This window comes from Elephas maximus, chromosome X (assembly GCF_024166365.1).
Source record: "Elephas maximus indicus isolate mEleMax1 chromosome X, mEleMax1 primary haplotype, whole genome shotgun sequence".
NCBI classification, from domain to species: domain Eukaryota; kingdom Metazoa; phylum Chordata; class Mammalia; order Proboscidea; family Elephantidae; genus Elephas; species Elephas maximus.
In genome coordinates this window covers 56,576,538-56,589,331 of record NC_064846.1, presented here as the reverse complement: position 1 = coordinate 56,589,331, position 12,794 = coordinate 56,576,538, and the positions used below count along the sequence as shown (strand labels likewise).

Sequence of the window (12,794 nt, the reverse complement as noted above, 5' to 3'; positions counted from 1 at the left end):
AGGGGGAGAGCAACTAGGAGTACATAGCCAGGTGTGTATAAGTTTTTGTATGAGAGACTGACATGATTTGTAAACTTTCACCTAAAGCACAATAAAAAAAATTTAAATGGAAAAAAAAATCTGTTGAGAAGTTTCATGGTGCAACTCATAAATCATCCAGAAATTTGAGAATTCCCTGATTTCTCACTAATGGAAATTAGGCTTAGCTGGTGGAATTTTCCTTCTATCATGGCACTGGTGAGAGAGATATCTCCAGTGTCCATCACTCATGTAACTATAGCAGTGGCTAGGTCCCTGGGTATTGCAAACAGTTTGCGCCCAATTACTAACTGAATCGGTGGTGGTTTGAATCCACCCAGCGGTGCTGTGCCAACTTCAGGAAGATTACAGCCATTGAAAATACTATGGAGCGCAGTTCTACTCTGAAACATGTGGGGTCGCCATGAGTCAGAATTGACTCCCTAGCAACATTTTTTTCCTTTTTTAGTGCTCAGCACTTTCCAGTGGAGATGGTGGTGAGGGCCTGTGGATGACTGCAAATCACTGCAACACCCCTTGGATGTCCGGGTCATTTTTCCCTCATGTAGAAGGACAGGATCCCAAGCAGTCGCCAGGAGAAAGAGACCCTTTCATTCCCTGTTTTCTGTTCCAGTTTCACTGTACCACCCACTTAAGCCCCTCAGAATAACCCCAGAACTCAGGGACAACATATGCAGAATTTAGTCCCCAGACATCCACCTGTCCCTGCCCAGAGTCATACTCTAAATATAGACCCTCCAGGCAGCCTCTTTCTTAGAACGCTGAAATATGACACCCTAGCAGGAAGCTCCCCCTTTTAGGGGCCCCAGTGTAAGGAAGGCCCTTCCCTGAGGCTAGCCAGGGAGCCTACAGAGTTTTGCTGGTGAATTTTCAGAAGAACATGTCCCCACTTTCTGGTCTTTCTCAAATTTTTCTAATTCACACTCACCAATCTTATATTCCACCTCTCCTAGACTACTACCACATTTGTTTCCCCAGCATTCCCTTGGAATGTTCTTTTTTTAGTGTACATTAGATGAAGGTTTATAGAACAAACTAGTTTCTCATTAAACAGTTAGTACACATATTGTTTTATGACATTGGCTAACAACCCCACGACATGTCAACACTCTCCCTTCTCAACCCTGGGTTCCGTATTACCAGTTTTCCTGTACCCTCCTGCCTTCTATTCCTTGCCCCTGGGCTGGTGTGCCCCTTTAGTCCTGTTTTGTTTTACCGGCCTGTCTAATCTTTGGCTGAAGGGTGAACCTCAGGAGTGACCTCATTACTGAGCTAAAACGGTGTCCAGGGACCATACTCTCAGAGTTTCTCCAGTGTCTGTCAGGCCAGCAAGTCTGGTCTTTCTTTTTGAATTTAGACTGTTCTTTTTATCACCCTTTGTTCGCTTCTCCTAGACAAATAAATTCCATTTATGACGCCTTCCAAACAGGCATTTCAGATTTAATTGGTCATCATTCGGTTTTTGGTTCCTAGGTACTTATATAAGTGGGTCTTATTGGTTTTGAATATATACACTAGAAAGGACTAAAAAGTATGTAACGCTTAGCAAAGACAGGTGTCTTGTCATAGACATGGTTCTATAATAAGGACTCATTTTCACAACCCTCCGTCAGGCTTCAAGGACAAACACTTCACTTTTACCTCTCCTCGCTAGTAATAAAATATCCCCCTTTGTACATTCTCCAGTTATTTCAGTGTATGACTCCCACTCCTCAGACCCCCATTCTCCCACAGTCTGTCAGAAAATTTACAGGTTTGAATCTCTATCTAAAAACCCCACAGGCGTGACAACCTTTTCATTTCTCTCACTTTGTCATTCTGACCCATAATTCCTACCAAGGAACCTGGGAACTAGTACTTAAAAATGACTTTGCTCTCCATTATAGATCTACTAACATTTATTTCGGGGCATGTTTATGCCTGCCATACTCTTTCAAAAGCAAAAAGGGAAAAATCCTTAAGCAATATTTCAAACACGCCTGTTAAAAGTTCCTGAGCCTGCAAAAGAGTATGCGAAGCCACAGCCAAAAGGAATGTTTTGGCTTAAATCAGTATGTGGTCAAATGTGGTATGCTGTATAGTGCCTGAAAACAAAAAAGGGGTCTGCAGATGGTAACACTGATGGAATTGGAGAGGGTGAGGAAAATACATTATAGAGGATTGTTATCTTGAAAAATGATATTACTTTCTGCATTGGGATATTGATTATTAGTTAAGCTTCTTTGGTTGCAAGCAATATAACCCAAACCTGGTTAACTTAAACAATGAGAGAATGTTGACAACCAGGGTCAGCTCTCAGGGGTCTGGGTAGCAGGAATTGATAGATGGTTTTGTCAGGATACCATAATTCCAATGATTTTCAGCTTTTTATCTCTCTGCTCAAGATTCAAATTTTAGCAAGAGAGCATTTGGTTGGCCTGTTTTGGTCACATGTCCAGCCTTTTGGTGGGAAAATGAAAAGGTATATCAAATGTAAAATGAACTTCTTTTCCCAGAGAGAAATATGAACTATTTCAAACGTTGTTTATTTGTAGGAGCCCTAAAAAAATTTTTTTTTTTTCTGGCATAGTGGTTAAGTGCTACAGCTGCTAACCAAAAGGTTGGCAGTTTGAATTTACCAGGTGCTCCTTGGAAACCCTATGCGGCAGTTCCACTCTATCCTATCGGGTCATTATGAATTACGAGTTGGAATCGACTTGACAGCAATTTTTTTTTTTTTACCTGCTTTGGATAGTAAACCTTTGTCTAGCTGTGATTGAAGCACTGGGGGCCTATCGACAGCCCAAAAACCCAGTGCCGTTGAGTCGATTCCGACTCACAGCAACCCTATAGGACAGAGTAGAACTGCCCCATCGAGTTTCCAAGGAGCACCTGGCAGATTGGAACTGCCGACCCTTTGGTTAGCAGCCGTAGCACTTAACCACTACGCCACCAGGGTTTCCCTATGGACCACAGCATATCTTAATTGTAGTGTAACCTAACATTAGGGGGGTACAGTTCAGAAATAGTGATACACACGGTTGTCCTTTGACCCAAGGCCACCTAGCTTCCCTGACAGGATACCACAAGGTTGTATCTCCAGTTCAGTCTTGTCCTCAGTGTTAAGTGATCAACCTCTGACTCTGTACAATAAGAGCAAATGCCTCTGTCAAGGGAAGTCTCCCATTCACAGAAACTTCCATAAATTTAGATTTGCATGCTCAAACCCATGGATCTCTGCATTCTGTCTCTGTAAGTAGGCCATGAGGGAAGCTAAGTCTTAACAGAGTACTAGCTGAATAATTTACCCTGAGAAATACAACTGTGAGGGGGTACTGGAGGTTTTTGTCAGTCAGCCTGTTCTCTCCATGTAGGCAAGCTACTATTTGGGAAGTCACATCTTCAGAAGGTTGCTTGGTGAGCCTGCGATCAGAGAAAGGACAGTCGGTTCACCTTAAGAAGTAGCTTTCAGCTAAGGGAGCTTGAAGCACTTACACATCATGGGGATGGCTCTGGCAAGGAAAGCTAAATGTTCCATTTATCTTAGCCAAGGCTTCTCCCCAGACAGTGCTTGGGTTGGAAACTACCAACATTTCACTCTGACTTTCCTTTTCATATATTTCTATGCTTAAATAATTCCCTTCACATGATATATCTGTAAACACAGAGCCATATAGTTGATGTGGTTTCTGTTTACTAAATTTCAATCATATCCTAGTACTGCCTTCCAGAAGTTACTCGATATGAATTTTCTTGGAGCTTTACCTGTTCCCAAACTCTGCAGACTCTTGATTTACTCTCATATTGTCTGTAGATTTTTAAAAGTTATACACAGGCCCTGTTCTGACATTATTACTTCTCCCATTTAAAAAAAAAAAGTTAAATAATTGATGATAGATGTATCATTGAGATCATCAAACCAGTCAGTGGAAGAGTTTCACTCTATTGCTAGATGCAGAGTTCAGCCAATTTTGTCTTGGTCTCAGTGTTCCTCAATATCTATTTCATTTCAAGGTGATATTTTCTACTTCTACCCAAGACTATCTTGTAATGGTCTTTGCAGGTCACTCACTTTGTCAGTGTGCGTGCTTCTTTATCTTATAGATACCCACCAAGAAGTTGTGATTTCTACTCCACCTTTTCTGTGCTTCTGGCTTCTGAGGGCTCAATGCCTCTTCCTTGATAACAGATGGGGGCAAAAGTCTGTAGCTTTCCCATGTAAAAGACCAGCCTAGCCAGAAGATTTACAAATTCTCAGACGCAATGATTAGTTAGCTTGTTCAGGGTTGTGTTATGTGCCAGGGCCCAGAAAACATTAAGATTGTTTTAAGTGAAGTGGGTAACGCTGCCCGTAAAGGGAGAAAATGTGGAACTTTTGGAGGCCATCACCTAACGTCAATCTCCCACTCCTCCTTTTTTCCCACTCAAATGAAAATAGCTTTATTGTATTTTTTTTTTTCTCATAGAAAGAATGCAGACTGGAGGTGGGAGCAGGGGCAGACAAAAAGAACAAAAAAGTATTAAGAAAGTAAAAACCACACTCTCACTCCTAGGCCTCCTTTTCCGATGGCTTGTGCATTTCAGATCTAGGACTAGATTTCAGAGGAAATGGTAGACATTAATAGCTGGAAGGAGAGGAGGTGGAGGGAGAGTCTGCTGTCCCAGGAGCCCAGGAAGGAGGAGGTAAAATTTCAAAAAAAAAGTACAAGTAGCCAGTAGCCCCAGGGGAGGATGCTGTCCCTTTCTGGTAGTCAAAGGAAGGCGAATACAACCACAGGGAGATGGGATTAGCGAGGAGGAAAGAAGTGACAAGGCCGAGTACAGGGGAAGGAAAGGAGGGGGGCGGGCCCTCTTCTGCCGCACTGCTGGTGGGAGGGGAAATTGGGGACCCGAGTTGGTGGATGACGTAGCTCTCACGTGACCAAGAGCTGACGTGTGCAGAAGTCCTTCTTGTCCTGGTCGTTGTTCCCGTCTGAGTACCAGCTCCCCATTGCCCTGAGGGCGGGCGGGCCTGCTGCAGGGGGAAGAAGGAGGAGGAGAAGGCAATTGTCCCGGATTCTTGCAGGTCAGTGCCTAGGAGATTCCATAAGGTGGGGTTAGCCCAAGGCGTAGGGCGGAGACCGTCGCGGGTCCTGGGGCGCCTTGGTCCGTCTCTCCCCCTCGCCTCCCGCTGTCCGAGACGTATGTCCCGCTCGCAGGCCGTTTAGATGCTTCGAAACGGTGAGCAGGGGCATATTTGGGGTGGAGCCCAGAGATCTGGAGGTGGGAATCTGCTGGGAGCAGAGGCTTGCAATCCGGAAAGGGAGCTGCAGCCTGGGTGTTGGCTCCCAGTTTACCAGGACAGTGCCGGCGGGTAAAGCTGGGTATGGGGAGGTGGTGGGGTGCAACGCGGTGTGTTAGCGGAGCCCCGAGAGAGGTAATAAGGGTGGGAACCCTTTGACAATCGGGCCTCCGAATTTGAAAAGAGTTTCGTGTTCTGGGGACTGGTCCGTCCAGCAAGCACTCAGTAGCGGCTGTTTCCCGTCTTTCTGTCTGTGTCTGTGGCTTCCTGACCGTGGCTCTGTGTCTAGTGGGTCCGATCCTCTCTCGGGTGGCCAGTCTTTACGTAGGTTTCGGCACAACGCTGGGCAAGAGAAGAGGAAGGAAATCAACCTCGATCGGTGAAGGTCGATTTGAGGGTAAGGTCATCTGCGGACCCCAGGAGGGGCGGGCGTGGGGGTGGGGAGAAACCAGAGATGGTAATCTAGGTTCAGCTCTGAGTCTGAGTATTTTTCTCACTCCCGGGACTGTGGGGAAATGGCGTGCGTTGGGGAAGAGGGGAGAGGGTGGCAGGAGGGAAACCTATCAGATAGTTTGTTCATAATCCTCCTCTCTCATCCAGCAGTTAGTCCCCATGTTTTCGATCTGTCATCCAGCAGGTCTGCTGTAGCAGGTGGCACCGCTTGAAGCGAGGGAGGAAGTTTCCCCCCCATCAGCAGTCGAGGTTGGTGTGGAGGTAGGGGCTGTCTGGGGGGGGGGCCGGAGATCAGCTGAAGTTTGGACCAGCTCATCCGCTGCTGCCTTATTTTCCTTCCATCCCTCCCATTTCAGGCTAAGGGAGAGGGGCAGGCATGAGCATGTTTTGAATGGAGTAGAGGGGTAGAGAGGTTAAAGAAAATGACAATCGGATTGTGAATCGGGAAACTGACAGGGGAACAGGGTACTAGTCTGTGCATGGAGCCCTCAGTCCTCACTGGCTCTGGTCTCTCTGCAGATCCCAAGGGTTGCTGGGCGTGGCACACCTCCAGGGGAGGGAAGAAGGAGCAAACTGCCCTGTCTTGTGGAGGTTAGTGAAAGGGTGCTATTCCCTGGGAATGGCTGAGGGGCGAGGGGTGGGGCTGAGCCCTAGCAGAGTCCCTGGGCTCCATTGCTTTTATCTAGGTCCGGGTGGGAGTGAGCTGGGAGGGGGGCGGTGCTGGGAGAGGGTGAAATGAAGGGCGTAGAGAGAGTTTAACAATCCACCTTTGACACCAAGCACTCAGTTACTACTCTCCTGTCCCTTGGTGCAACTCTCCTCTTGGGAGGACACAAAGAGAAGCGAAAGTCAAATTCCGTTTCATTCCTCCACTCTTAGGTCCACCTGCAGTATCAGCTGTTGTGGCCTTGAAGTGGCTGAAGACTACTACCCTCCACAGGCCTAAATCCAGGCCCACAGCCATCCTCCCCCGGCCTGAGTGACTACTCTGTTCCTTGGTCCCTGCTATTGTCAGGGACGATTGCATGGGCTACGCTAGGAAAGTAGGCTGGGTGACAGCGGGACTGGTGATCGGGGCTGGTGCCTGCTATTGCATTTATAGACTGACCAGAGGAAGAAAACAGAACAAAGAGAAAATGGCTGAGGGCGGGTCTGGGGATATGGATGATACTGGCGACTGTTCTGGGGGCAGGTACAACGACTGGTCTGATGATGATGACGACAACAATGAGAACAAGGGCGTTGTATGGTACCCGCCTTGGGCCCGGATTGGGACTGAGGCCGGGACCAGAGCTAGGGCCAGGGCCAGGGCCAGGGCCACCCGGGCACGTCGGGCCGTCCAGAAACGGGCTTCCCCCAATTCAGATGATACTATTTTGTCCCCTCTAGAGCTGCAAAAAGTTCTTTGCTTGGTTGAGATGTCTGAAAAGCCTTATATTCTTGAAGCAGCTTTAATTGCTCTGGGTAACAATGCTGCTTATGCATTTAATAGAGACATTATTCGGGATCTGGGTGGTCTCCCAATCGTTGCAAAGATTCTCAATACCCGCGATCCCATAGTTAAGGAAAAAGCTTTAATTGTTCTGAATAACTTGAGCGTGAATGCTGAAAATCAGCGCAGGCTTAAGATATACATGAATCAAGTGTGTGACGACACAGTCACGTCTCGCTTGAACTCATCTGTGCAGCTGGCTGGACTAAGACTGCTTACAAATATGACTGTTACCAATGAGCATCAGCACATGCTTGCTAATTCCATTTCAGACTTTTTTCGTTTATTTTCAGCAGGAAATGAAGAAACCAAGCTTCAGGTTTTGAAACTCCTTTTGAATCTGGCTGAAAATCCAGCCATGACTAGAGAACTGCTCAGGGCCCAAGTACCGTCTTCACTGGGTTCCCTCTTTAATAAGAAGGAGAACAAAGATATTATTCTTAAACTTTTGATCATATTTGAGAATATAAGTGACAATTTTAAATGGGAAGAAAATGAACCTACTCAGAACCACTTCGGCGAAGGTTCACTTTTTTTCTTTTTTAAAGAATTTCAAGTATGTGCTGATAAGGTTTTGGGAATAGAAAGTCACCATGATTTTTTGGTGAAAGTAAAAATTGGAAAATTCATGGCCAAACTGGCTGAGCATATGTTTCCAAAGAGCCAGGAATAACGTCTTAATTTTGCAGTCTAGAAGCAATGTGTATTATAAGCTAGTCCTTTTCTCCACCTTGTTTATTTGGTAAAGGAATCCTTTCAGCTGCCAATTTTGAATAATGAATATCATATTGTATCATCAATGCTGATATTTTCCAAGTTGGCCTTCAGGTTTCAGCTGGATGAATGAATATTATACTTGTTCTGAAAACATGTTTGTTGCTTTTTATCTTGCTGCCTAGATGGAAATGTTTTTTCTATTTTCTCAGCATAAGTGACAGTGAACCAATTCATCGTAAGTGAGCTCCTTTCTGTCATTTGCATTGACTTCATTCGTGTCTCATCAATAGAATTGTGGAAAGAAAAGGGGAAGGAAAAAAAGGGAAAGAACGACAGAAACCATCTTTGTCTTTTGGTTTATAATCTAGTTGAAGAGATAAGAAACGTACAGACAGAAAGATAACAGAATAGCTTGAGCGTATGCTTGTTGTCAAATGTGCACTCTCAGAGTACAGAGGAGACAGAGGTTTCTGTGGGTAAGGATAGTCAGCTAAAGCTTCTTGGAGGAGATAGGAGTGAGGGAGGATGGGGTGAGAAAAGCATAGAGGTAGGAACCCTGTTTCGGTGAGGAAACCAATCTGTTTACAGTGGAGAGTGTGGGAAGTGGGAGTAGGGCATACATTTGGAGGGCTGGATGAGGCTAGTTTGTGGAAAGCTGTTTGAATATTATCTCATTGAACACTGAGAGCCTCTAAATATTTTCAACTAGATAGAATATTTGGGACCCATATAAAAATCTTTCTCTCCTACTGTGCAGTGTTGGAAAGAGCGTGGCAAAATGGACACTTTCAAACCCTGGCAATGGGAATGAGTTTACGCTGGCACCAGGTTTGCGGAGGGCCATTTGGTAATATATAGCATAAGCTTCAAACATGTAAACTCTTTGACTCACAGGAATTTGTCCTAAGTAAATAACTGGATAATTGGCCAAACAGTATATGTACAAGGCTGTTCATCCTAGTGCTATCTAAAGTAGTAAAAATTGGGAACAACCTAAGTGTCTAGTACACTGGGTGGGTTAAATAAATTATGGCATGTTCACACAGTGGAATGCAATAAATATGTTGATGAAAATTTACATTGCCAGGAAAAGATATTCACCATGCATTGTTGAGTGAGAAAGGTAGAGTTAGATAGCAGTAATCATAGTATGATTGCACTTTTTTTTTAATAGTAAAGCATATGTTTAAATAGACATTACAAACTCTGGAAATATAGATACCCAAACAGTCTTATCTCTGGGTGGGAAATGAGTGATTTTTACCTTTTTACTTTTTATTCATCTATGTGTTCTCATTTACCTATAATGAGCATTGATTTTTAGGAAATTTTTGAAAAAGAAAAGTATTGGGAATGAAGCAGGTGATCGACTGGAGTATGTACTGAGTGGAAAAAACATTTGGATTAAAAATTCAGTGCTTCCTCTCTGAAATCGAAGCTTCCTCTCTGAAATGACAGATAAGTGGAGAAGATGGGCCTTGTCATGAGGATTAAATGAAGTAATACATGCAAAGTACTTACAATGTTCTGGCACATAGCAGTTAATCGAGAAAAGTGAGCACCCTTAATTCCTTAGAATGCAGGGTTGATAGTTTTTTGGTTGACCTTTGTTTTGCTGGGGTATTCTGCCATGTGTCAGTGTCATTTAATTAAAAAAAAAACAATAAAAGTTAACATTTATTAAGTGACTATTTGTAGAGTTCTGTCATTCCTGCAAAGCAACCTTCCAAATAGTTTCTCAAAGGAATAAAGTTTTTGTTCTTTTTTAAGAGACCAAGTGTTTCCTCAGACATGATCTCACCAACCTCCACAACATAGTCCTACTTGGTTTGGAAGGCCAGATGATGGTATCCTATTTTATTGTATGAGGCCAGGAAAGAGTAAAATCTTCTGGCTAGTTCAATACTAGTTTTAACTCCAGGTCTCTAGATACTCTAATGTCTGTAGTAGACAAAAGGATCAGAGACTGGTTGGTTTACAGTTATTGGGTATGGTGACCCTACTGAACCATGTACAAGTGGGGACTCATTTGACACGAGTTGTAAGGGGCGGGGATGAGGGGAAGGGAATTAAAATTTTCCTTGCTCCTATTGTTAGGTGGAAGAAACAGATTTGGGAGGGAACGAGGATGAATCCAGCTTAAAATGGGGAATAGAGTTTGAAAGGTACCTAGTTAGCCCAGATGGTTTGCACTTGGCTGGTAACCAAAAGATTGGTTCGAATCCACCCAGTGGCACCATGGAAGAAACAGGCCTGGCGATCTGCTTCTGTAAGTTACAGCCAAGAATGCCCTGTGGAGCAGTTCTGCTGTGTAACACAGGGGTCTCTTAAGTCACAAATTAACCACAACAACAACAACAAAAAAAAACGAAAAACCAACAATAAAATAATGTTTGAGGTACCTGTTGGGACATTGAGATAGGAACACACTGTTGTCATTTGAATGCATTAATCAGAGTTCAGAGGAGAAGTGCGGGCTGCAGATAGGATTTGGGATTGAGGACACAGGAGTGGATGTGGTCCTTCAGAGAGAAGATGCAGAGTGAAGGGCCGAGGGCTGCAAATAGAATTCTGTAAGGGACTGTGACAGCTGTGGAGAGCAGGACAGAATTGAAACTGAGTGTATACCCTTCCAGACATTTTTACTACACATATATCTATATATTCTTCACATGAGGTTGGATCATGCTGCAGATACATTTTCAGAATCTGATTTAATTTTTTCCTCACAAAAATAATAAATAATAATAAATATTTACTAGAGATAGTTGAGAAAATAGAGGCAATGACTGCAAACTTGTCCCCTGACCCAGATATGCAACTTGAGCATCTGAGAAATATTCATTTCAAGGCATGTTGATCTTGAGGTGCTGAGTGACTCTTGCAGCTGGGGTGAACATGACATTAACTTCCCAGTAATAAGAAGCCAAGGGGCCCTGGTGGCGCAATGGTTACGTGCTTGACTGCTAACAGGAAGGTCAGCGGTTTGAACACACGAGTGGGAGAAAAGACCTGGCAATGTGCTCCCATAAAGGTTACAGCCAGAAAGCCCTATGGAGCAGTTCTAGTCTGACCTATAGGGTCGCTGTGAGCCGGAATTGACTCTACAGCACACAACAATGATAATAAAAAGCCACAGCGAGGCAGGGGCACAAGCCTTCAGGAGAAAGATGTGGCAGTCTGCCTCTAAAGATTTACAGCCTTGGAAGCCCTATGGAGCTGCCCTATAGGGTTGCTATGAGTCAGAATCTACGCAACGGCAGTGGATTTGGTTTGGTTGTCCCTTCTCATTTTTCTTTCTTCCTCCCTCATACTTTTTTATTTCCTCCCGGAGAGATAATTGGTGATAGTTTTTAGGGGTTGATGTGCTTCTGTGTCTTTCGAGATGACCCTTTAATTCTCATGAAACTATCGCACACACCAAAAACAAACCTGTTGCCGTTGGGTTGATTCCAACTTATAGCAACCTTATAGGACAAGAGTAGAATAGTCCCATAAGGTTTTCAAGGCTGTAATCTTTACAGAAGCAGATTGACACAGCTTTCTCCTATGGAGTGACTGGTGGGTTCAAACTGCCAACCTTTCTGTTAGCAGAACCGCTGCTTAACCACTGTGCAACCAGGCCTCCTTTCTCATGCACCATTGGGCATTTAATACGGAATAGTAATTGTCGTTGTTATAGTCATAAGGTGACTCTGGTTGCAACTGAATACCAAGATTTTTTGGAACCCTTGTTGAACAGAGACTGGGAAAGAATGAACTAGCCTTAGACTGACACAGCCCTCCGTGCACTGCATGCAGTTTTGATGTCCCCCACCTGGCTTTTCTGGACTTTGAGAGAAGTGCTGTGTGAGACAGTTGCGTAACTGCCTGATCCAGGCCGGTCACAGGGTCGGGCTACACACCAATGTCCTAATGTTTTCACTTTGGACATTATCACTCTCACACTTTTGGGGGATTGTCGTGGTGAACTTGTTCATGAGGACAGGGAGGAGGCAGGATCCTCTCTTTAGACACGATGGCTGCTCCTGAGCAGCTAAGGAAATTGGAAAACTCAGAGAAAAGCCTGCTGTTTTGTTCTCATTTAACTGTTTTAGGAATAGGGGAGGGTCCTATCTCAGTTCAAATTTTGCTCAAAGTGATTTTACAAGGATGGGATTCAGCTCTCTTATCAAAACATAATGCCCAAAACATAATATTTTACCAGGGCTCCATTTCAGTGGCAGATAATATAAATTTTGAAATGCACAATGAATATGATTAATGACCTATGGAAATAATACAAGAGACTGGAGAATTTTGGAGAACTGAAAATTCCTAGGAAGGTCTTGTGGGAGCAGGACTAGGATTTGAGTGAGATTTGATCGAAATCAGTTTCATGGTTCTGTGTTTATTCACTGCTGCGTCAGTGCTTTGCTTCATATATTGTTCTTTAGACATACCGAGAGATGTCTGGAAACCCTGGTGGCATAGTGGTTAAGTGCTACTGCTGCTAACCAAAAGGTCGGCGGTTCGAATCCACCAGGTGCTCCTTGGAAACTCTACGGGGCAGTTCTACTCTGTCCTATAGGGTCCCTATGAGTCGGAATCGACTCGACGGCAGTGGGTTTGGTTTTTTGGTTTAGAGATGTCTACCTGAGAGATAGATTAAAGATTTTCAGAAAGTCTTTTTACACTTCTACCCATAATTCATTTTGTTTTTTTTTTTTTTTTTACTCATAATTCATCCGTTTTCCCACTCTGTTCCCTCTTCCCTTTCCAGGTCTCTAATATTTCACCTAACAGGCACAGTGCTGCAACTACCATTACTGTATATTGATCATCTTAGTTGTA

At 44.1% G+C, this 12,794-nt stretch overlaps 1 protein-coding gene across 4 annotated transcripts; it reads left to right on the top strand.

Moving 5' to 3' along the window:
* The first annotated feature begins 4,945 nt into the window (after positions 1 to 4,945).
* On the top strand, positions 4,946 to 9,674 carry ARMCX3 (armadillo repeat containing X-linked 3). Of its 4 annotated transcripts, none has more exons than XM_049872774.1 (5): positions 4,946 to 5,083; positions 5,617 to 5,696; positions 5,934 to 6,001; positions 6,272 to 6,343; positions 6,632 to 9,674. In XM_049872774.1, exon 5 carries the CDS (start codon positions 6,778 to 6,780, stop codon positions 7,915 to 7,917), a length of 1,140 nt encoding a protein of 379 aa, XP_049728731.1. In that variant the 5' UTR covers positions 4,946 to 5,083; positions 5,617 to 5,696; positions 5,934 to 6,001; positions 6,272 to 6,343; positions 6,632 to 6,777; the 3' UTR covers positions 7,918 to 9,674. The 4 variants fall into 4 exon arrangements, with proteins under 4 accessions (XP_049728731.1, XP_049728729.1, XP_049728728.1 ...); XM_049872772.1 differs by having other exon boundaries at positions 5,589 to 5,696; positions 5,937 to 6,001; XM_049872771.1 differs by having other exon boundaries at positions 5,589 to 5,696.
* The last annotated feature ends 3,120 nt before the right edge of the window (positions 9,675 to 12,794 follow it).